Below are 24,572 nucleotides of genomic sequence, written 5' to 3'. Positions count from 1 at the left end.
TTACAGGCTGTTCTTGCGGCTGAAGGTGGATAATTTGAATAAACATTTTTTTAATTAATTAAGATTATTTTTTGTTTTTAATTTATACAAATTGACCCATGAACAAAGAAGTTGTTATCAATTATAAATATAAACCACTAGTGTATACCTTTCAAAACTACACCCTGGTATATGGTGGTATATATTCCAAAGGTGCGCAAAAAAACCGCATTTTAGGGGAACGAAATTATTTGATTGATGCCATTTTTTAAAAACAGACGGAATATGACCCAAAAGTAAGTTGCCTACCTTTTATAAATAGGTACTGGATCCAAAAAAAAGAAAGCTTAAATCTACGTTTAAAGCCTGAATCTAAAAATATATTGTCAAAAAGGCAAATTTTATTCACTCTTTGTTCCTTTTTAAAGATAAATAAAGTGATTAAGAAATTTGTCTTGGTCAAACTGTTCCAGGTTGGAAATTTTTCATAAAAAGGCGGGATCAGGACGATGTTGTTGTAATTGGGCATCATTTGGATCATAGAACATTTATTGATGAGTAAGATTTAAAATTGAGCTACAATTAATTATATAATATATTTTTTGTACATACCATCATTGGTTTTCTTTCTAAATTATTTTTAAAAAGAGTTGTCAAGTGTTCAAAATCACACAAATCTTATGGTGATTTTGAACAGTCTACTTGATCTATCAATACACCATAAAAATAATTTATTTTTGTTAAATAATTTAATTCAATCCTTGACTCACTTTGATGATTTTTTAAAAATTTTATTATTAAGATTATTGTAAGAAAATAATAGTACAAACTTTTTTTCTACACCCATTGTAGTCCGTAACTATGGTTACGAAATCAAACCATAACGTTGATATATAAATTAAAAATTAAATTAAATATTCAAAATGTACAACTCTTTTTCGTCAAACGACTAATATAGTTGTCAAGAATTAACGTTTTAGAAGCCCTTCGAACAACTGACCAGGGAGGGTGTAAAACTACATTCACTTATAATCATTGCACGTGCATCTAACCTCCAAACTATTAAACACAAAACTTTAGACAATTTTAAACCGGATCAGCCAAGTTTAATCCGGATAGTTTATAAATAAATCGAGTGTTCGTTGTGGGCAGCGATTTGAATTTACCCCTGGTTGTCATCTGCTTATACAATATACACAGTGATGCAAATCGTGGATTTCATGACGTAAAGAGATCAACCGGTTCAGTATGAATGAATACGTAGAAGATGAACCTGGTATCACGAAACCTCAAAGAGTTAGACTCAAATATTTCCTTAGCCGCTGTAGGTGAAGCAAAAAGATTAATAAATGGATATTTTTTCGTTACTTGATTTTCAGTATTTGAACTTTTGAAGGAGTCGTATTCGAGGTTCTGTGAGGTTTGCTTTATTGAGTGGATCTTTGGATTATTGGTAACGTCATGATGATGAGAGTACATTTGTATTTTGTACATATGTTCAAGAATACATATGTTAAGAAGAGGTGGAGGGTGGTGTACCTATCTATGTAGCTTTAAGAAAGTGAAAATCTAGGTGGAGTGTCTTAAATAATGTTCTTTAATCACTATTATTTAAGTATATAGTATGTGTGTGTGTATATATATATATTTATTTCTTAAACTAAATAGATAAATAACTTCGATAATAAAATGAGTGACTTGGAAAAAATATAAATGAAAATATATATATATTATGAAGAGTCTCTGTTTATACTTCTGTCTGCCTGTATATTGTCTCTCCTTCTTTTCCTTAAAGAGTTCATTTTTCTTATTGTAATATATATGTATTTGTTACGAATGAATAATTCTTGTGTTCTCCGTGATTCCGTGCTTCTTTTCTTTAATAAAAACCAAACAAATTTCCGTGCTTTCTAATCCCTGCACTACTCCAAAGCCCCACCACTGACCCTCTCCGCTGTCCCACCACTTCCTATATTCACATGCCGTTTCATATGTAGAGACAAATGATCAGATCGAGCAAAAGCCCGCTCACAAAGTCGACATCGAAAGGGTCGATCCCCCGTATGCTTTCGGAAATGTCTCGTGAGCTCATCTGAACGAGCAAACTTCCATCCACAGCCCTTCCAACTACACAAATACGGTTTTTCCCTGTGTGAGTACGGAGATGGGCCTTGAGATGTGAGGATTTCATATAGGACTTGGAGCAGCCATCATAGGAACAGATGTGAATGGGTTGTTGTAAATGGTTTGTGGTGCGGTGAGCTGTTGATACTTTGGAGGTGCCTTTGCGTCGACCTCTTTTACGATGGGTTGTCTGTGTTGGGACATTCAGGGAGGACGGGAAGTCGTAGTAGGGTGGGAGGTACAAGTGTGTCTGGTGGTGAGGGTTACAGGATTGAGTTCCGGGCGTTAATCCTCCGCCTGTTGACACTAAGGGATGAACAACATTTACATTGACGTTCAAATTTGGTTGTCCAGAGGCAGGAAGATAGGGCTCAAGCCCCGTGCTGCTATGCATCGGTGGTGGCCCCTGTGAGTTGTTCCATGAGCCATGGCTATGTTGCGGATGTGAGTAGTGATATGAGGAGTTCTCAGAGAGGCCATTGTAATTGTAGAACGAGTCCTGAGTCGGAGGCGGCAAGGTGTCGTAGGGGTCGATGGGTTGTGTTTGCGTTTTGTCATAGGAGGAAGAGTAGTAGGGAGAGAAGGGAGCTGTGGGTGGACTCCCATAGAAGGGGTCGTATGAAGATTGGGGTTGCTCTGAGTTGTAGTGGGTTGTTTGCTGCGCTTGTTGTGGGAAATGATGCTGAGGGTGCCACATTTTCTGTAGAGAGCATAGCTGAAAAATATACGAAGAAAAAATTAAGAAAACATTGATTGATAGGTACTCATCGATCCTAAATAGTTTGAAGAGCAATTACATGGCTTTTAAACACAGAAGTTAGAGTGGTGGTTTGTTTTTTTGTATGTGTGGTTTTTATTTCTTGGTTAATTCATAAAACATTCATAAAACTGATTGATTACTCTCAACACATCACTAAGTATGCACACATTATTAGACACTCTGGTTTTCGGATACGTATTTAGTTTATCTTTTAAAAATATTCTGCACCTTGTATTGCATCATTTAAAGGGTCCAAAACGTTCCCTGTTTTCTTAAAGATAATGCTCCTCTTTTTTGTTCAACAACTACCGTATTGTTTATTTCTCAAGCAGTCTAGCGGAGAATATTAGGACAAAAACGAGATAGCCTAATGTCCTTTAACTCAGAGGTATCCCTGTTTGTTTGTTTGCTTAATTAATAGAACAAGAATTCCATCAACGTTAGTTTGATTACTTACAATACACACTAAATCAAAAAAGATTTCAATTTATAGAGTTTAAATAAAACAGGGAACCCCAAAATCATTGAACAATATTTTGCCTAAAAATAGTTTGTTTGTTTTTGTACTCATCTCTCCATCATAAGGCCTAAAAATGGGCAATTTCGACCCCAAAATCCAATTTTTCAAGTTACAACTGCGTCTAAGTTAGTTTTTGCATTGTCCTCAGCAAAAAAAGGTTTTTGTTCAGACGGAAGGGGGAATATTAATAGCGAAAAAGTGTTTTAATTAAGAGGTTTGTTTGTTTGCCTTAGTTTGTATAAAAGTAGAATTTTAGAAACGTCAATTTGATTACTCGCAACACATCACTAAATCAAAAGATTTCCTTTATATTTTAGTAAACCAACAAAATCATAGAACAAAAGCCTTTATTATTAATGAAGCGGAAGGGATTTTAAAAGACTATCATCAACAACAGGTGCAAGTAAGCTCCGGTTATTATCTTTATTATTATTGAAGGAGGTAATCAGCAGAGTACTCCCCCCCCCCTCGTACATGGACACGTGGACAACTACATGACATATAGAAGGAATGGTCATTATCTAGTATGACAATTTAATCAGTGAGAGAGGTGGAATCAATAGTCCGGAAATAAAATCAATAAATAACCATCTTACCTCCAAATATTGTTCACTTCTCTTAAAAGACCCCCTGGGCCCCTTTATCTAATGGGCCAAGTGATCCATGTTGCGCTCCTCCATGGAATTTCTACACACTTCTATGCCAAACTATAAACCCCTTTGAACGAATAAAACAAATAAAGACATTAGAAGTAAAACTTTTTTTAACAAATCAAAGCACTAAATAGTATGTAAAAACAGTCTTACTCCTATATAAAATAATAAATATACAATATTGTTAAACTGTGTGTGGAGTGATGGAAAATCAGTCCTGTGTTTTGTGTGTGTGTGTCATGTGCGCGCCTAGCGTCGCGTCGCGTACATTCATTGATTTTCTTTCTTTGCTCTTCTTAACTTACATTATATGCGTCGTCGGGGGGGTGAATTGATCTTATCGACCAATCAGAGAGCTAGAAAAGTATTCTCTTCTTTTCCTTCTTCTTTCTCTTTTCTTTTTTCCTCTCAACTCTCCCAATTTTTTTGTCATTTAAAGTTTTATTGAATAATGTTCTAATTTTTTGATGAATTTAGTGGTAACGATCAAAGGATGGAGGTTTTTTTCGCCTCACTTTAGATGATTAACTGTGCATTTTTTAAAAGAAGGAATGGGGGGCGTTGTCTCACTTTTTATCTTCTATTTTTTTTGTTATTATTATTATTCAGGACCATTCTTTGGATTCTCCTTAACTTTCTTTCTATCAAGGAAGTTTCATCTTTACAGGGAGCCCTCACCATACGAACATGCAGTTCTATATAGGTACATTAAATATTTGTCAAAACCTGAAGGACTGTCTATGAAAATTTTTCTTCGGATTGGCTTCCCTTTGTTATGGTTAAGAATATATGTGGACTGTCAACATAAAAGAAAATTTGAATGTTTATTCTCAAAATTGAGTGTGGATAAACTACATTTGTCTTCTTCGACGAATTATCCTTCATGTCTATTAACAAAATTATTCCTATAAACCCTCTGAGTCCGTTGCAAATTGTACTTAAAGTAGTCAAAATTGATTGTCACATTAAAACAATAAGAAATTGACCAACTTTATTTGAAAGGGCATATCGGAGTGGATTTCAGTATCATAAATCAAATATAGGATTCAAACAGCAGTTAAAATTCTTGGGCATCTTAACTCATCCCACGAATTTGAATAAAAAGCCTATGAGTAACACAAATATGTCTATGAAATATAGGACTGTGTGTATTTTATGAAGTAAAAAAAAGAATTAGGATTTTCCCTATTTCTATATTTTTGTTCAAGATTACTTTTAAGTTGATGCATCACAATATATTCATCCTTACATCAATTAAAAACAAGTAATATAATATGCATTTTTAAATATATATATAACCTAAAGAGGAGGATATATATATATTGACTGGTACAATACAGAAATTTAACTAATAATTACTCAAATGTTTAAAGTTCAAATGAAGTCGAATTTTCAAAAAAAAAGAAAAAAAAAAACATTTCGGGCGATCTAGAGTAATTTCTGTGGCAAAAGTCGAGCCTCTATTATTTCGAGTCATACTCGAATCCAAGACTAAGATATATTGAAAAGAAGAGATATTGTCAGTCTCAAACAAGTGTGTTTAGATTTCTGCTGACTGCTTTTTATATAAGAATTACATGTCTATTGAAAAGGGACATTTTGTCTCTCAGAAACAAGTGTTTTGTTTTTTTAATGCTGTAGATCTTCCTGTGTGTCCCTTTTTGTGCTTATTAGATACGTACGGTAGTACCCGGTATTGTCTGGAGTAGTTAAGCTTCGGCTAATGGACCATTTTTTTTTTATTTTGTTAACAATTTAAAAGATATGTCCTAGAGACTCTTCGTTTTTCATGAGCATACTCACACGTAATTACTAGTGTCGATTCCCAGAAATTTTGAGAAACTTATTTAATCGGTTCACGATAATCTTTTGGCATTTCCTCGGAAATTTATCGACTTTAGTATTCATGTCTATTATTGCAGTTATCCTGAGTCTGTAATAAGTAATAAGTTTCCACTTATTGATTACCATCTAATGCAGGGATTCTCAACCTTTTTTTAGTGATGTACCATTTGTAAAATATTTATTTAGCTCAAGTACCCCCTTAAAAGCACAACACATTTTTAGATTCAGTGACAGCGGTGTCTGTAAGATTATAATTTTTGGAGGGGGTTGGAATTATTTATTTTTGATAAAAAATCAAAAAAATTACGAAATATTAAAATTTTGTCCCAAAATCCTTAGCTATTCATAATAATTTAATTTTTATATGAAAAAAATTTCAAAAATCCATATCTATTATAAAAGAATTCAGTGTTTTTTTTTGTAACAAAATTCAAAAATCCATATCTATTATCAAAGAATTAAGTTGTTTTTTTTTGTAACAAAATTCAAAAATGTATAGCAATTAAATTAAAGATTAAATGAAATTTCAAACATTAACTTTTTTTCAAAAAAATTGAAATATTAAATTTTCTATTAAAAATCAAAAATGCATTAATTTGGGGTGGGGGCTTCAACTCTTTCAGCCCCCGTCTGCCAACCCCTTGAGTTATGTACCACTTGTAAAATATTCTTTCAAAATTTCAAGTACCCCCATGGAGTGCCTCCAAATACCCCAAGGGGTACTCCTAACCCTATTTGAGAACCACTGATATAATGCACATTGTGGTAAGATGCAAGCTCAACCAGTTTAATCTTGATTTTATTATTTTCCATACCATTGGCGCTCAGTTCTTAATAATATCTTGTACTTTGTAAATGTGCGCAATTCTAATTGTATCAAAACTTGGGATCATTTTACACAAAAAAGAAAAAACACAAAAAGGCAAATGCAGTTATTCCGTCAAAATTTTAATGGCTAAAGGCTCAAATACATCTGGACTTTGTGAAGATGTGAAGAGAAAACATTAAATCAACATAGAGGAAGACGATTTATCACAGAAGAAAAGAAAACTTATTCAAAATATTTGAACGGAATAAAAAATTCTGAAAAAGATCTTTATGAAAAAATTGCTAGGATGTGTGCTCATAATAACATGACAATGAATAGGCGCTTCGTGAAAGTAAGAAAACCCTTAGAAGTTTCAAATATTGAAATAGAAAAAAAGTTTGATTTTACACCAGAAGAAATCAAACTACTTGATGAACTTTTGGAATCTTTGGTTCTATTGGAAGAAGCTATTTTAAATTTATATAAAAGATTTTCTAATGTAAGCAGGGGAATATGCACACTACTATTGAGCTTTTTAAACAAATCACGCAAATCAGCCAAAATTTGAGAGATACTTTTATTGAAAAAGTCCTTGAGAGACGACAGTTTTAACTAATACACCTCATTCAGTTTTTTTCTGATTATGAATATATGAATTTTAAAAAAAAGATGACTTTGTTGAACAATTATTTTGCAGAAAAAAAACCGCAGAGTACTTTTTGGTCGGGTTACAGATATGGGAACATCCCTGGGAGAAGAGTGAATATTTACAAGAAGACTATGTTGAAAAATAAATTTAAAAAATCAGAAAAAATGCCTTACATCTTTATTAGGTCGGAACTTTTTAGAGCATCCTCGTACATCAGGGAGCACTATATACAGTGCACCCTGTATACACGTTCAATACTACATGCTAAGCGACTGCAAGATCTACATTGCCTACATTGGTGTGTCTTTTGATTGAAAATACCTTCATTTGATTCAAATATTCATTAATACAGATAAACTTTCATTTATTAATTTATAGAAGCTGAATTATATGTCTAATGACAAGGAGATATTTTGTCTCCTTAAACAAGAGGATTTTATTTCATTTGGAGGGCTCCCTGTTTGTACCTTTTTTTGGTACAAATTGCCATTGAATATGAATTAATTATAATTAGAAAGAAGAGATGAGAAGAGAGGTTGTGTCTCCCTCTGGCGGAGCTCTCTTTCCCCCTCTCTCTCTCTCTATTAATAGAAAGACAAGAACATTATTTGATATATCCTGATAGGTCAACCAATAATTTTTTCTCTCTCTGTTTCTCTACGACCATATCCTGGAAAGGGTGTGGTTGATTGCATGTCTTGTATATTTACTATTTACTTGTGTGTTTTATTTTGATATAATTATTCTACATAAATATTATGTACATATATTGTAGAACAACTAGGAAGATGGTTGACTTCTTTCCTTCCTTCGTTGGTTCGTTCCCTCCATTCATTCATTCATTTACTTATAATTATGTTAGACAAAAAAAAAAAAAAATGAAAAACCATTCTCTGATATTAAATATATAGCAGAGGGTCGTCTCAATCTGTAATTCCATCCTCCTGTAATCATATTGAATTACAATTAAAACATATTTATCTATATGTTGATTGAAATAACACGCTTTTCTACAATTGTTTATACAATATGTATATATATATATATACATAGGTTGCTGTTTGAGGAGGGGGGCTACCACTTAGTTAATGAAAATTTTCATCCTGGTTTTCAAAAAACGTAACCTTAACAGACTTTAATCCTTCAAAAAAGGCTCCCAAATCAGTTAGTAGTTTGTCACTACAGCATTGTTCCAAACTACTTAATCCAAGACTTGTTAGGGCAAGATCATTTTTTTTTTTTTTCAAAAGGATAATTAAATCTACTAGAATGTAATTGATTGTATTTCTCAATTTTTCTTATTTGAAAGAGGGGTCAAGAGAGGGGAAAAAAAGGCTGGCAAATCTGTTCGCAGTTTACCAAATATTATTTCCAACTGTTGAGCTTTTCTTCATTTATTAAATGAGTGAATTGTTTACTGTTTTTAAGAATAGAAAATTGTGTTCTAATAATCAATTGATGTTGTTCAGAACACGGAAGAGGGGGACGGATAATATAGAACAGTGGCTCTCAAATAGGAGTACAAGTCCCCTCTGAGGTACTTGAGATTTGGAAAGAATATTCTAAAAGTGGTACATAACTCAGGGGTGTCCGCAGAGGTGGGATGAAAGGGATGTAGCACACTCCCTCAAATTAAGGTTTTTTTTTGGTTTTTACTAGAAAATTTAATATTTCAATATTTTTTCAAGAAATTTTATATTTGAGATTTATTTAATCTTCTGTGAATAGCTTTGGATTTGTGAATTCTTCTTCAAAAAATATATTGTTTTTGTGAGCAGCTGTGGATTTTGATATTTTTTCAAAAAAAAACTTAATTTTTTGAGAATAGGTATGAATTTTTGAAATTAAATATTGTGAATAGCTCAGAATTTTTTAAACTTCTTTCCAAAAATATAATATTTTGTAATTTTTTTTTTTTAAATAAATTTTTTAAATTTTTTGGCAAAAAAATATAATTTTTGATTTATTTTCAAAAAAAATCCCTCCCCCCTCCAAAATATAATCCTGCGGACACCCCTGTCACTTAATCTAAAAAATCTACAACTGACTAGGCAGTGCTGATACTCGATCAACGAATGGGTTTTTTCCAGTTCAGTGGCGCCAAGAGGTTTAGCATATAGTAATCTTTATTGCAACCTTTTGCCTTTTCTCCGAAAATAAGACAGAAAAACAGCCTCCAAATAAGTTTGTTGTAAACCAATTTTTTCTTCCCAACTTTAGGACTAAATTATTAATTGTAGGAAATTATTCAGAACTTAAAAAGTGCATATAAGAATTTAACCAATCTACTTTCACAAAGTTGACAGACGACAAAAAATACAATGTCAATTTGAAGTTTGAAGTTTTATTATAAAGAACTACTATTGAGAATCAGTAAAAGATTGATATCATCATCATCGAAGCAATATTTACTCATTTGTAATAACTAATAATAAAGATCGATTTTTTGTGTGCAAAAGTTTAAAGGTATTAATCAGAGATGGAATATTGTCTGAATTGCAGTATTGAAAATGTACATGTCTGTAATTCCTTCCTATTTGGAAATTTCAAGCGTATTTGCTACTAAAAAAGCACATTAGTGTGTAGAGTGATCTATCTCAGCGAAATGTTGTTTCTCAAAGTTACCATATTTTTTATGACATTGTCTTTTACGCTCAAAATAATTTAGACAACAATCTGATCCCTAGTTTTAAGTAGTGTTGTATAAAAGATGACAGGATTTTTTTTTATTTCCCAAAGCTGTTATCATATTTCTTACATTCTTGAAGTAGATAATAAATGAATTACAAGGGTATGCCCTCATGAATGACTACTGTAGACTGCTGTTTTAACAAATATTCTTCCAATTGTCAGAGTTATCATGTCCTTTTCCAGCCTTTGTTATTTTTAAATACGGGTTGGTCATATATTATGTAGAATGAAGACCTACAGATAGAGTTGTCAAAAATAAACGTGCGCGCGAGACTTTTTATAATTGCTACATAAAGAGGTTTTTTCCCCGATTTTCTAAAGCTGTTTTCATATTAATTTTATTCTTGAAGAGAGAAACTCTAAGTATGAAGTGATCAATTACATATGTTTGTCCTCATGAATGACTCAGAGTTACATTAAGAATTTTTTATGGAGTGTAATAAGTGTGACTCCTCGTTGGAATCAGAGTAGAATTAAGAGTCGACATCAAATTTGTTCAAATCTATTTCCTTGCTTACAATCGAGTAATAATTGTGTTTATTACTTTTTATAGTTGCAAACTGAACTGTGTTTTCTTAGTTTTCCAAAAACTGTAGACAAAGAGTAACACGAATGATTTCTTGGGGATTTATAAGTGTAGAATTGAGGATCTACATCGGAGTGATTCCTTCCTTAGTTCTCCCTAGATCCGTGATGGGATTTTTGTCCTGTTAAAGCTCCTTGCAGCTGATCTAAGAAAACTTAATGACAGCTAAACTGCTCTCCTTGAAAAATAATCTTCCAAATGTAAGAGTTACCAAATTCATTTTGGTTTTTTTTAAATTTGAGCATCCCCGTAGGTCATATTTTAGACAAATCTCTTTATAACGGACCGGTCCAGTGTTTACAGATCGAATTCCAACACTACATACTACCTATTATGAACCTACTCAATGATAATTATCTCTCTGTCGAAGCAAAACACAATTTATATAAATTATGATGTTGTTTTCATAGCAATAACAACAAGAAGGAAAATTCATCGCGTTGGGTCCAAAAAATTATATAGAATCTACATACTTCCATGGGAAAAGAAACATTAGTTTTTGTTTCATTCATAGTCTTAAAAGATTTTGAAAGAAAATAGAAAAAATGTTCGTGTTAAAACAATATTTTTTTGAAAGGGAAGAAAGTAGAGAAAAATTTGTTAAATCCTTTCACGTATTGTTTTAATAAATGGGTCAAAAATGACACCTCCTTAAAAGAAAATATTTACAATGATTTTTTGGGAAAATATTTATCACTTCTCTTCTTTAAAAAAAAAAAAAGAATTTACTTTTCTGCCACTTGACAAATCTTACTTCCCATAAAATAAGAAAAATATTTACCTATTTATTTATCTTATTCGTTACCCCAGATTAAATAGAGAAAATTTTACTTTCTCTATGTCTGGGTAGAATGGAAGTTTTTAAATGAATTAACATATTTCCATATGTTGTATAATGAGGATTTGTTTAAAAAGGTAATCCTATTATTATCAAAGTTGGATAACTTCAATTTGCAGATAATTCGAACCTATCAGTTTTGTATGTATTAAAAATATGTGACCATCAACACAAAAGCAAATTAGAATAGTTTACTCCAAAAGGGAATTTGGATTAAATTTGCTTTACGTTAACATAAAAACAATCTTGATTTTGAACAGCAATTAAAAAAAGGAGATTTCCCAAATTAATTTTTTTTAATGATATGCACATACAGCCCAACATTTCATATACATACATATTTGAGTCAATTAGAGTGTTTGTATTCAAATTTCTGGGATAATGATATATATCAAAGAATTCTAGCTACAGTTTGAAATGTTTCATTTGGTTAAGAGACTTATATTGGTCTCGATATGGCCTTCCAATTAAAATCCATCCATTTCTCATTATTTTTATTGTGACAATTAATTTTGTCTACTTTAAGTACAGCTTACAATGCTTCCTCATGATTATTAAGGATAATTTTTTGATGGGAATGAACAATAATAGGTCGAACAGTACAAATGTGATCCACGTTGAATTTTGAGACAATAATTATAAGTTGTTTGTGTGTTGCCGTGCCACATTTGTATTCTTCAGTTAATTACTTTGCAATACCCTTAAGCTTTACTCTAAAAATTAGGCTTTTGTAAAAATGGTGTTTGTATAGCACACTGCCTCATAGAAAGATAAATATATTGTCTATTCTGTATGAGATATATATATTTTGATTAGAAAATTTGTATTTCATAATGATACACTCCATCGTACTTTGGTTTGTCATGAATCTTTGTCCAATAACCCCAAAAAAAATCACTCATTAAGGTCCAGTAATCTCATTGTTTTAAGAATGGTCCTAAGATGCCCCATTGCTTAAATCAAAAAATGTAATCTTCCTTTCAGAAATATATTCCTAGGGGTTCTAACAACATAAAAATCAAATCAATTCATTTATACGTTTTAAATGTCTATTCGCCAAAAGCAGAATTAGACTGAACTCTATAAATACCTACATATGTGGCCTGTCAACATAAAAGTAAGATACAATGAGTTTTCCGAGAATTGAGTCGAAAATATCCTTTACAAATAAATTTTTATAACAAATTATTCTGATTAATTCTTTGAAGGACCTACAAATTGCACTTAAAGTATCGGAAATTCATCGTCAATTTGAACAAAGTATAAATTACTTTATTGGAAGGCCATGATACCTGAATCAAATTAAATTTCAAAAAAGCAAATGAAGAGCTTCAAGTATAGATGACAATTTTTTTGTATATTAACTCATAAGAGAAATGGGAATATATAGCCTATAATTGAATGGAATGATATCTACTAAATATTGAGTACTAGCAGTAATAACTGTACGGAGTATTTAAGCGTCGGCTAAATGACAAAAATTTTGTTTGAAAAATATAGAAAATAACTCCTTCAGAAATCTTCGGTGTTACTCTCAGTTTTTTCATGAGTACACTCACACGTAATTACTCAATACTTATATCAATTCATTTGACGTGTTCTCTCTTCAAGAATGAAATAATAATAATAAGGATTTGAGAAAAACAATTTTATATGATGTGATGACAGATGAGTACTTTAGTCTCTAGAGTGCTCACTATAAACAACAATATGACTATATTTTTATTTCTTTGATCAAAAGTATGTATTGATATACATCAGGGTGCACTATATACAATGCGTCTTGTAAACGCGCTCGATGCTAAATGCACCCGTCTGCAATATTTCATTAATACTGGTTTATTAGTAAGAGATATGATTTTAAAAAATGTATTGGACATTTTCTTGATTTCTTGATTTTTGTTCGATATTGTTTTTCTGTTATTTTACATCATATAAATCGAATTTGTAATCATAATTCGAATATATTCCATGTTTAATTTATCCTTCATATTCTGTATAACTTATAGGATCGTTTTATTACATACAAACACGCGTAGAAAATTTCACTTAATTCTGTTATTCACTCTCTATTAAATATAACTTTAAAATAAAATTGTCATGAACTTTCGTTTTTCTTAGAATTAGCTGAGGGTTCTAGAGCTATATCTACTTACGCCCACTCTTGAAATTAGTATAATATTTTCCTAGAGAGATTAACTAAATATACCTAGTTTGTTTTACGATGTGCACATTTGCAAATATTTTATTCGCAAAAAAGAATAATAAACCTGTAAATATAAAAAGTGTATAAATTATTAAATAATTAAAAAAACTGACCTTTGATTAAAAAAATTAATTGAGGTTCAATGCCTTAAATACAAACCCTCTGTAAGAAGGAGCTATACGGACACATAAACTAAATAACGTAATTACATACAATGAATAGAAGTTGGAAATCTCAAATTTCCTCATAAGCCAAACCTAAGAGTCTGGGCCCCTTCCCTATAGCAGTAGTCAGTCCGTAACAACGGAGTGGGAAACTATAATTTTGAAGTCAAATTTGACCATTTTAATCCAAAAAAAAAAAAAAAAAAATCAAAGTTTTAAGTCAAAATTTGACTCTTTTTTTTTTTGTCACAATTATAAATAATTCATTGTCCTCAAGTATTTAATATATAATTTATTTTTATAAAAGCTAAGTAAAAAAATATGTATTTTCTATTAAAAAAAATTAGATAATGGATTTTAAAATAAAATTTTCAAAACTTTGTCTAAGAATAAATCAATACTCCCCCACCCCTTTCTCAAGAGAAGTCCTAGTCATGACCCTAATAGTTAGTGATGAAAATAGTGTGTAAATTGGGCATGTTAAAAAAAAAGAAACTGCAAATCAATATGGTAACCCTAACAGCTACAATCATCTGTAACAAGGAAAAGAAGGAAATAAATAATGATGTTGGCAAGATTTACTCCGATGCCGATTCTCAATTCTACTCTGAGTCCAACAGTGACTGAGCGTTTTAACTCCACAACAAATCTTTAAGGTTCCTCTCCGTTTTTTATTTTGGTTACGCACGAATATTCAATCCTCTTTTGAATACATTAGCAAAATTAGTTCACTACTAAGGAGTTAAAAATAATGACAATAGTCGAGGAAAAGAGAACTCATTCTTCAGATTAGCAATTCCAGGAAAGCGGGCCAGCTAAGAAATACATACGGGTTACATCACAACTGATAGTACTATAAAGATATCTTCACAAATCATGAAATTTTATTTATATCGAGGTATAACTCATTTTCTTTTCAACAGGATTAAAACTTTAAAGAGTCAAAACAAGACCAAGATTTTCAAGTGTCGAGACAAAAATTTATTTCGCGAATTATATCAGTAGATACTTGCTTTCAAACTGTTTTTAGGACAATTATACACATTATTTATTTTGAAATTATACCATTATTATATAATGAATTTGATCTTTTTAATTGATATACATATGTGCCCGTCAATGCTAAAGCGCATTTCTTAAAATTAAGACTGGGTTAGATTCGTATTATACGACGAATTATCTTCGGAGGCACCGCAAATCACAATTAAATTTTGAAAAAAAATCAATGACATCTTCCATATATTTATAAGTCTGGGTTTAGTGTTATCACACATGGAAACGGTCGAACAGATCAATTTGAAATTTAGCAAGTAGACGTATAACTTAACCAACCATTTTTTTTCTGATATTTTTGAGCCTCCAAGGTTATAAAGAGACTGTTTTCGACCGAAATAAAACCTTATTTATCTGCTTTCTGTATTTTCCCTCTGTCTCTTTTCTTCTACATTCATTCTTTGTTTCTATTCCCATCTATTCAACCCTACAACACGGGCACCCTCTGCTAGTAATTCAATATAATTAATATTATATATTTTATTTGAAAGGCCATATCAGAGGTAAATGAAGCCTCATTTATCAAATGAATATGATAAACTATTGTAAACTTCATTAGACATTATATTAGAAATTTGAGTATTAGGCCTATAAGTGATCGAAATATATACATGAAATATCAGGCTATAATACTTTGACGGAGAAATAACTTTAATTGCATTTGAAGCTGCCCTTCTTGACGCACACTTTCTATCAGCTGGAATCTAAAACTCTAAAAAAATAGTATGTGAATGCAACTTTTTGCTTAAAATCGAGCTCGAATTTGAAAAACTTGTATGTTTGGGCACTCGTAATTAAAGATATTACTATATACAACTAGGAAGTTTAAAAAAAGTAAAAGTATTTTCTTTACTTGTTTTTGAGTTGACGCAACAAATATCTAAAAAATTTTACTAATAACTCAAACAAAAAATGACATTTTTACCCTATTCAATGATTGTATCATAGCGAACCAAATATTCATTATTTTTGTATATTGAACATAAATGACTAATGCCTAGTAGCCATCAGAATCATTCAGTTGTAAAGTTTAGAGAAAGGAACGACATGGAATTTTATTGTCTCTTGTCATAGTTTTTATTTTTTATTAACTCATTATAATCATAAAAATCCCATTCAAGTCGTCAGGAGGAAATAAAATGAAATTGTAATTAACCTGTTCATTCATGATTTAGTCATGAGGGTGAAAAAAATATAAATATAAATGAATAAAAATGGAAGGGCGTTGAAGCCATGGTCATTGAGGATTTAAGAAGAGCTTGGTTGAATCCAAGTCTTGAATAAATATATGTGTTATGTACAAGTTGCAATGTCCGTACGAGTTACAACTTATATAAGTAAACTGTACGGTTTGCAATTTTTCCGTCTTAAAATGCACTATTTTATAATAAAATTGGTCATTCTAATAACCAATTATTTATTGATATAATCATTTCATTTAGATCTATTAAGGCATTGCTTAATATGTATTTACAACTAATACAACTCTGAGGATTTGCACTTTGTAATGTCCTACAGAATATTTATATTTTAGTAATTTGTATTTAAATAGTCAAAAATTACAAAATTAATAAATCGATTATCTATGAAAATTATACAGTCAAAACCTTTAAATCATCTTTTTTAAATTGATTACTCCAAACACTACTTTTCCTAAAAACAACACAATGTAACATTTGGACTTAATTTTTACGTAAAAAATTATTTAAAGTTGATAGTTTATAAATAATAATTTTGAATTCACTTTTGCATTTTTTTCAAACTCATTTGTCCATTCGGTGTTAATGTTGGAAGGAAATTCGTTCAATATAAACTCTAGGATTAACAATCCCACCTTTGAGGAAATAGAAAATAATCCATTTCCCAGAGGGGAAAAAAAAAAGATAAATAACAGAGAAAAATAATTGACTATATGAAATGAATATGCTTAAAAGCTAATAACAAATTATTTTATTTATGAGTAGTCAAAAAACTCTTTTTTTTATTCACTTCTAATTAGAGCAATATTTTTGTTTATATCCAGATGTGACTGTTTCGATAATGAATCATTTGTCTCATCCATTTTAACCTCCTAATTTAGGAATTAGGTTTCATAAATAAAGTCACTTTTTTTTAAAAACCTTCTTGTCTTTATATTTGTTGGTGGAAAATCAGTATACCCTCGGATTTCGAGAAAACACGAAATCTCATCGACTTGATAAACACTAACATAAAACATAACTACAAAAGGAAATCACATTCCTATAAAATCTTTTTATCCATCTATCAATACTTTCAACATAATTATCGGAAAATGGTATTCTAGTGGATCTGAATTTGTATAAGATGCTCAGAACTTTTCTAAGAATTAATCTATTTTTGATTAGGAGCAATATAAAAATATGTACAGGGTTCGGAAGAAAACGTGGACTGTTAATAAATGCTATTTATGTACTGAAAATAGAGAGGTTTTGTTATTTTTTCCTGCATATTGCGAATGTCCTGTCCTCTCTACATAAGTAAACAATTATAAACATTTCTCAAATCTTTCATCATGAGAATATCAGACCTTCTGGATGCCAAAATTGAGGTGGCAGAGATTATGGACATTTGGAAGTGCTCCAAGAACCTCATTTTAAAGGTGGCCAAGATGACAAAGGATGGAAAAGACCTCTCAAGGAATGAAGGAAGTGGGGGACACAACTTGAAAAGGGATTCTGAGTTTCTGGGGGACCTGAAGAAGATCAAGGAGGACCCCACAAAATCCATGAATCGCCTTTCTAATGAGTTTGACATGGACGAGGGGACAATCAGGAGGGCTGTGAAGGAGGACTTGGGGTTGTCCTCTTACACAAGGATACCACGCCACCTATAATATATTATATTATTAAATTTGTGCGTGGATCAAGGCAAATGGATCTATAATAAAAAATTTCTCTGACGAGAAAATTTTCACCGTGGACCAGGTCTACAACCGTCGGAAAACTGTTAGCTTGGGGATCACTAGAGGAGGTTAAGGGGGTGTTCTGTACAAAACATCCGCCCCAAACAATGGTCCTGGGGGTCGTGGCGTCCTACGGCAAGAAGATGCCTTACTACTTTATTAAGTCTGGGAGAAAATCAACCAGGAGGCCTACTACAAGGTGCAGAGTTTCACCACAAACAGCCATAGATTAAGGCCCCTACCCAGAGGACAACTATGTGTGGACCCAAAATGGTGCATCCTCAGATACATTGACCAAATTCCAGAAGTTCTGCGCCGACAACATGGCTGATTTTTCACCCAGCACATGTGGCCATCATCTTCCCTGGATTTGAACCTGTTGGACGCTGCTGTGTGGGGCACTTTGGAAAGGGGGAACAATCCGAACGTGGACTTCCTGAAGGCCGCCATTATGAAGGAGTGGAACATCTTGTCCGAGAATTTCATCATCAACTTCTGCAAGGCTTTCCACCGCCGTGTGGAGGCAGTGATTCGGCTGAGCGCGGGCATATTGAGTGAACATGTTCACAAAAGTGTTGTCTCAAAGTTTTGTAAAAAAAATTTTAAAATTACTAATCAAAAAATAAAATTATTGACATTTTCTAAAATCAGTCATTCAGTCCACGTTTTAATTCCGAACCCCGTAAAATCTTTAGTATTTAATAATATTTTAAAATTCAAATAAAAAACACAACTTAAGTGATCACAGACATTTGCTATATGCTCACATTCAAATAAAAAGTGCTTAACCGTTTCCCTTGATGCCTTACAAAAGAAACAAGTTTGTTTTTTCATTAGTCTTCCAATTCATACAACCCCTGACTGTTCTCAACAATGTATGTTAAGAACGAAACGATTTTGAAAATCTTCAAAAATTGTTATTAAGACCATGCCCAATCTAGAAAACGACATCATTCATACAAAACCTTCTCCTACAAAGAAACAAGGGTCTCATGAGTTGTGGAAAATAGACTCCCCTTCCCCCTCACACACACACCTTTTATAATTAGGTATTCAAGATTACTTTTATATGAGGTTATACGAACCTAAATTATCATAGTTACTCGATAATCTAATATATAAATCTATAGGCGTAAAAGACGAGCCAACAATAACCCCTTCCCAATTCTGTAAAAACTATCAATTATATCGGTATTTTAGGGCAAGTGGGCCTTTTACAAGTATAAAGTAAATATGAGTGCGTGAGAGACAAATATTAATTGTTAGGCAGTTATAATTGTAATACCTTATTTGGGATCGGAGTAGAATTGAGGATAGACATAAGAGTAATTCCTGCCTATATCATTAATACATACGGAGTGGGATTTTTTGTTCATCCTTCATCTCATAGCCACTCGTGGCTAATTTAATGAAACGTCATGACAGCTAAACTTCTTTTCTACCAAACATTCTTCAATTTGTTAGGATTACCATATTATTTTTGCTTTCTTTTTTAAGTATGAAGGAAGGTCATATTTTCTGTAATTCTAACTATATATATATATATATTTAAAGAACATTCTAATAAATTTACTACATAAAAAAAGATTGTTTTATTTTCAAAAAGAGGCCATTTTGAAAATATAAAAAACTAAAACTTTTACTTTTTGTTAAAAAAGAGTTATTCAATTAATATTACTAAATATTTCATTAAAAAGGCCAACAAGAAAAGTATCTCCCTTTTCCAAAAAACATCAAGAAAAGCTGGTAACAAATATTCTGCCATAATTTGCATGTCTCCTTAACAAATTATCCTCCCATACGCCTAAGCATAATTGTTCCTACCTGTACCAACTAACTATAAAGAAGTTAATAAAATATCCATCACATCCCCATGTATTTATGGACGATGTACACTATAAAACCGTTTTCTCACACATTCCACTTTGTCTGTTAGTACATATTATATCTATTTACAGATGTATCCAGTGTCAGAAACACAAGAGAATCGTAATAATAAAACAAAAACAAAAAAGTTCACACGGAACCAAAAAAAGAAGAAGAAAATCGATATCCGGATCCAGGAGAATGTACGCAGTACAATATCCTCTATTATAGCCCTTCTAACCTATAATGTAATTGAAAAATAAATGGAGTAATTATAAAAATATAAAAAAAAGGAACTCTCTCAAATTCCGTTCATCACAAAAATATATGTTCATACAAATAAATTCATCCTCATAAATCAAACGCCTTCATTCACATAATTTCATTATTAAAGCAACTGCTGTAATAATTAGTTGAGAAGGGATGGAGAGAAAAAAACATGGCCCTTTGTGAATCCTCTTCTTCACACTTCATTCAAGCAAGCACATAAATTGTATGTAAGCGGAAATGAAAAACACACAAAAAAATAAATTTGTTTATTTCGACGACGACTTTTTAACCCTCTGTGACGAATTTATTTAAAGGTGTTGTTTATTTATATAGTAGTATTTAAATACCTTTATATTATATTAGGCTTGGTTTCGAGTTATAATATTCAAGTTTGAGTAATTTAATATTAAATCCAGTCAAGTTTGAGGTTTGAGCCTTGAGTCAAGTTGAATTTCATTAAATATTTTTTATTAAATTGATCAAATTGATATAAGTTCAAACATTAAGTACGTTAGACCAGGGATTCTCAACCTTTTTACTACGATGTACCACGTCTAAAATATTTTTGAAAATATCGATGACCACTTGGAGTGCCTCCAAAAACCCACCCAAAGGGTGTGTGTCTCCAATTAAAGAACCACTGACATGGATTATCAACCTTTTTTCAGTGATGTCAAACTTGTAAAATATGTTTTTTTAGCAAAGTATCCCCTAACCAGTGAAAACTATTTTTAGTTTTAATTATGTACCAATTGTTAAATATCTTTTCAAAATCTTAAGTACTCCCTGTACCTGTATTTTTCTAGACTGGTTGCAGTCCGATATTTCAAATCGGACTGTAATCACAGACCGCATACCGAAATTTAATCGTTTTCAAATCGTGCACCAATTTTTGGGTGTCAATCTATAGACAAATTTGCTCCCCGTCCCAACTGACTGTATGACTTATGCAACACATTTAACTTGATATGACGTCATTGTAGGTCGATGTTCACAATTTTGAAACGTAACTGAACTTATCAACTTTTCATCTGTAGAGTTGGTTTGACCAAATTTTGAGCACAATAGATCCAGACTAAATGTTTCTTTGGGGCAATCTAGATTAAAATCAGTTCGATCCACTAAAAATCCTAATAGTCTCTGACTAGTCTAGAATTTTAAGTCTGAAATCCAACACTAATATATCTATAATTATAACTTATTTCAGCCCAGTTTTAGGACCGTTCTTTAAGACCGTCAGTTCTCCGGACTGTCATTACTAGAGCTTATTAAAAATTAAAACATAAAGTGATACCATCAACTTTATTAGTTTTATGACTGGGCCGGACAGAGACTGAACTAGACTGTAGCCTTCAGTCCTAAATAAGGACCGACACACCACTAATTACAACAAACCCTAAATTAATTTAGGTTGACTTGTTAATTATTAACATCTCAGCCACATTAGTCGAGTTATTTCGAAGCTTGAGTAATACTTGAATCCATCCCTACTCTATATGGTCGACAGTGCAATAATATTCATTTCCGTTTTATAAAGAGATTTATTTATACATTTAAAAGACCAAAAAGAAAAATAAGGAAAAAGTTACGTCATTCCCTTTCTATAACTTTTTAATTACAAAAATTAATTCGGAAAATTAAATACGAAATTAATGAAAATCATTTGTAAAGGGTTTTTTGTATATTTGTTATTTCCCGTATTTCCATTCCTTTTTTAGCTAATTTCTAAAAGGTTTTATTCATTTGTTGAGATTACTTTGTATTCCTTTTTGGTTTTTGAGGGGTTTTAAAGGGCTATTAGACGATAAGGGCTTTTTTTATTATTTTTATATTTTAAAAACCACATTTTAATTGGTATTTACGAGGCTTTACCTCCAAGGATGACGATTATTTTTTTGAAAGTGCGGAGGTGGTTTGAGATATAATAGAAGTAATGAAACTCAATTTTTTTATTGATTTTTTTGTTGAAAATATAACTTATTTATATATATTTATTTCAATAATATCATATAATATAATCATAAAATTAAATAGAACAAGAGAGAAGCGTTGACTAGATTTTTTGGTGGTATAACAATTAATAATAGTAATGAATGAGTATTAATATTTACAAATTTTTAAATATAATATAATTTTTAGCTTATGGTTTTTTATTCTTTTTATTTTTTTACTTTTTAAATTTTTTCATTTAGAATTATTAAATATTTTTTTTACTATAATTTGTATATGAAGGTTTTAAACAGTTAGATGCCTTTTCATATGTAGAGACAAATGATCGGACCGCGTAAAAGCCCTCTCACAGAGTCGACATTGAAAGGGTCGATCCCCCGTATGCTTTCGGTTATGGCGTGTTAGCTCATCTGAACGAGCAAACTTCCATCCACAGCCTTTGAATTGACAAACATAGGGCTTTTCTCCCGTGTGTGTCCGGAGATGGGCCTTTAGATGAGAGGATTTAGTATATGTTTTGAGACATCCTGCCTGTGGGCAGGGATGATGGATCGTGGGCCTTGTTTTCCATGATGAAGTGGATTTCTTCTTTGAATTGCGGGGTTTTCGTTCCGTTTTGTTGGTTGTTGGGAGAGATGGAGTTGGGAGAATGATGCTGGAATTGGGAAGGACTGAGGATGTTGTCGAGCCAGGAGCTGCTGGATGGAGATGTGAGTGGGTGTGAGCACCTTGGTGGTGAATGTGGCTGGTGTGATAGTAGTTGAGATGATGGGGATAGAGCATGGGTGAAGATGGAGGAGTGAGGGTTTTGGAGGGTGGGCCGGTCATGACCGTTTGTGCGGAATGTTGCGTTTGATGCATTGGATGTTGGTGAGGGAGATGAGTATGGTGAGGGAGATCGTATGAGCCGTAAGACCCCGTTGTGGAGGAAACCATGGATTCATAGCCGGCCTTTTCTGGAGGTGTGTGAGGTGGAGTGTACTCTTCAGACCCGCTGCTCATGTGAATTCCACTGTGTTGTTGGGCGGCTGTTGTAGGGGCGGCGGTGTGGTGATGATGGTGATAGTATGCGGCGGCCTGATGGTGACTTGCAGGCTGTGCATGATGATGACTCCCGTAATCTCCCTGATAGCCCGGGTATTGTAGATTCACATTGACATTTAAATTCAAGTTTAAATTGTTGGAATCTGGGGTTGCTCCAAAAGAGGGAGCATGGAAGTTGTAGGGGCGGGCATTTGCATGCTGCTGTGATTGTTGGTGTGATTGCTGTTGTTGTGAAGAGGCTGCTGTGGGGTTGTTGTTGTAATAGTGGGAGTAGTAGTTGTGATTTTCGTAATAGCTGCTGCTGTGGTGGTGGTGCTGGGCGGAGGCCTGTTGAGGGTTATCTTGATGGTTGGGAGATGTGTTTGTGGTGGTGTTGGGAAGTTGGACAGAGTCTGGATATGTACTCTCAGGCTCTTCCACCTTCAGCCGCTCCACTTCATCTTTAATAAGACCAGATTGGTGGGCATAGTAATCCGTCCATTGGGAGCCAGGGTAGGGCTTGTATGAGGGATCCTCTTCAGTGTTCATCCACATCTGGAAGTCATTAAAAAAATATTTTCAAAAACCATCCATTTAATATTACTACATTATTAATTCAAATTAGTCATTAATTACTCATTGCAAAATTAATTAAATAATTATAATCTGAGACATTCTTACCTTGACTCTAAATCAATTATATCCAATAAGCCTTAATTATTATTATAATTAAATCAATGTGTAACTCGACAAACAACTCCTCGTAAAGTGAGTGATTCAATTTTTGTGTTTAATAAAATAATATTTCACCTTATTTTCAACTATGTACTTCACGATTCAGATAGTCAAATTGAACTGAAGCAAATCCCACACACTTTTACCATCTACTTCTGAACGACTTTTTTTTTACCTTTTTTTTTCTCCTCATACCAATCGACCAATCAAAAACCAGTCCGTGCACGCTTTTTCACCTTGAAACATAAATACACATGTTCTCCCGCCGTCAAAAATAGGTCTAAAATAAGATATTATTTCATTTTACTTAACTTTTGAATGGTTTCGAAGGAGGCTTCTACTTTGGTTCTTTGTTAGGTATAAATCCACTAAAGTTCAGTAAAAGTACTTTTGAATACCACACACACAATTTATTTTTTATTAAGAAGGGGAGATCTTAATTAAGATCTCCCCCAATATCCAAGCCCCAATTTTTATTTTGCCCATTTAATTGTCTTTTCTCATGAAGCCTTTAAATGCTTTAATAAAAACAAATCTGATTTGTAGCTACCTCTCTATGATAATTATCAATGTACCCACAAATCCAGTATAAACGGATGTTTTTCTTATTAATTCCTCGAATTAAAGTGACCTAAAAACAAACATTAAATGCCTACCCAATACACATTGATTGGAACGAGTGAGGCACGTGGTACCATTAGGCAATGTATATTTCATGAACATAAACTCACGGGGTTCTGAAGGGGCATGCGTTGCAATGGAGAAATTTAAAAAAATCACTTCTATGGAGAAACAAAATAAGCCCCCTCTTCCCTCCCAAAAAAAAAAAAAAACAATTTAAGGATTTATTTATAAGAAAAAGTCATTAAGAAAGGAAAATCGATTTTCCATCATAAATAAAGAAATATTTTAAGGACTTTTTTAATCGA

The 24,572-nt window shown here is 32.2% G+C and overlaps 1 protein-coding gene across 1 annotated transcript; it reads right to left on the bottom strand.

The window, feature by feature from the left end:
- Positions 1 to 1,753: 1,753 nt before the first annotated feature.
- On the bottom strand, positions 1,754 to 23,765 carry LOC121116006 (uncharacterized). The gene is given in 4 exon segments (XM_071888059.1): positions 1,754 to 2,125; positions 2,128 to 2,818; positions 22,174 to 23,463; positions 23,590 to 23,765. Coding segments are annotated over 3 exon segments (2,205 nt in total). The 5' UTR covers positions 23,590 to 23,765; the 3' UTR covers positions 1,754 to 1,901.
- Positions 23,766 to 24,572: the final 807 nt, after the last annotated feature.

This window comes from Lepeophtheirus salmonis, chromosome 4, assembly GCF_016086655.4.
Source record: "Lepeophtheirus salmonis chromosome 4, UVic_Lsal_1.4, whole genome shotgun sequence".
In the NCBI taxonomy this organism is placed as follows: domain Eukaryota; kingdom Metazoa; phylum Arthropoda; class Copepoda; order Siphonostomatoida; family Caligidae; genus Lepeophtheirus; species Lepeophtheirus salmonis.
The sequence above is the reverse complement of the archived record's forward strand: the minus strand, read 5'-3'. Positions and strand labels throughout refer to the sequence as shown.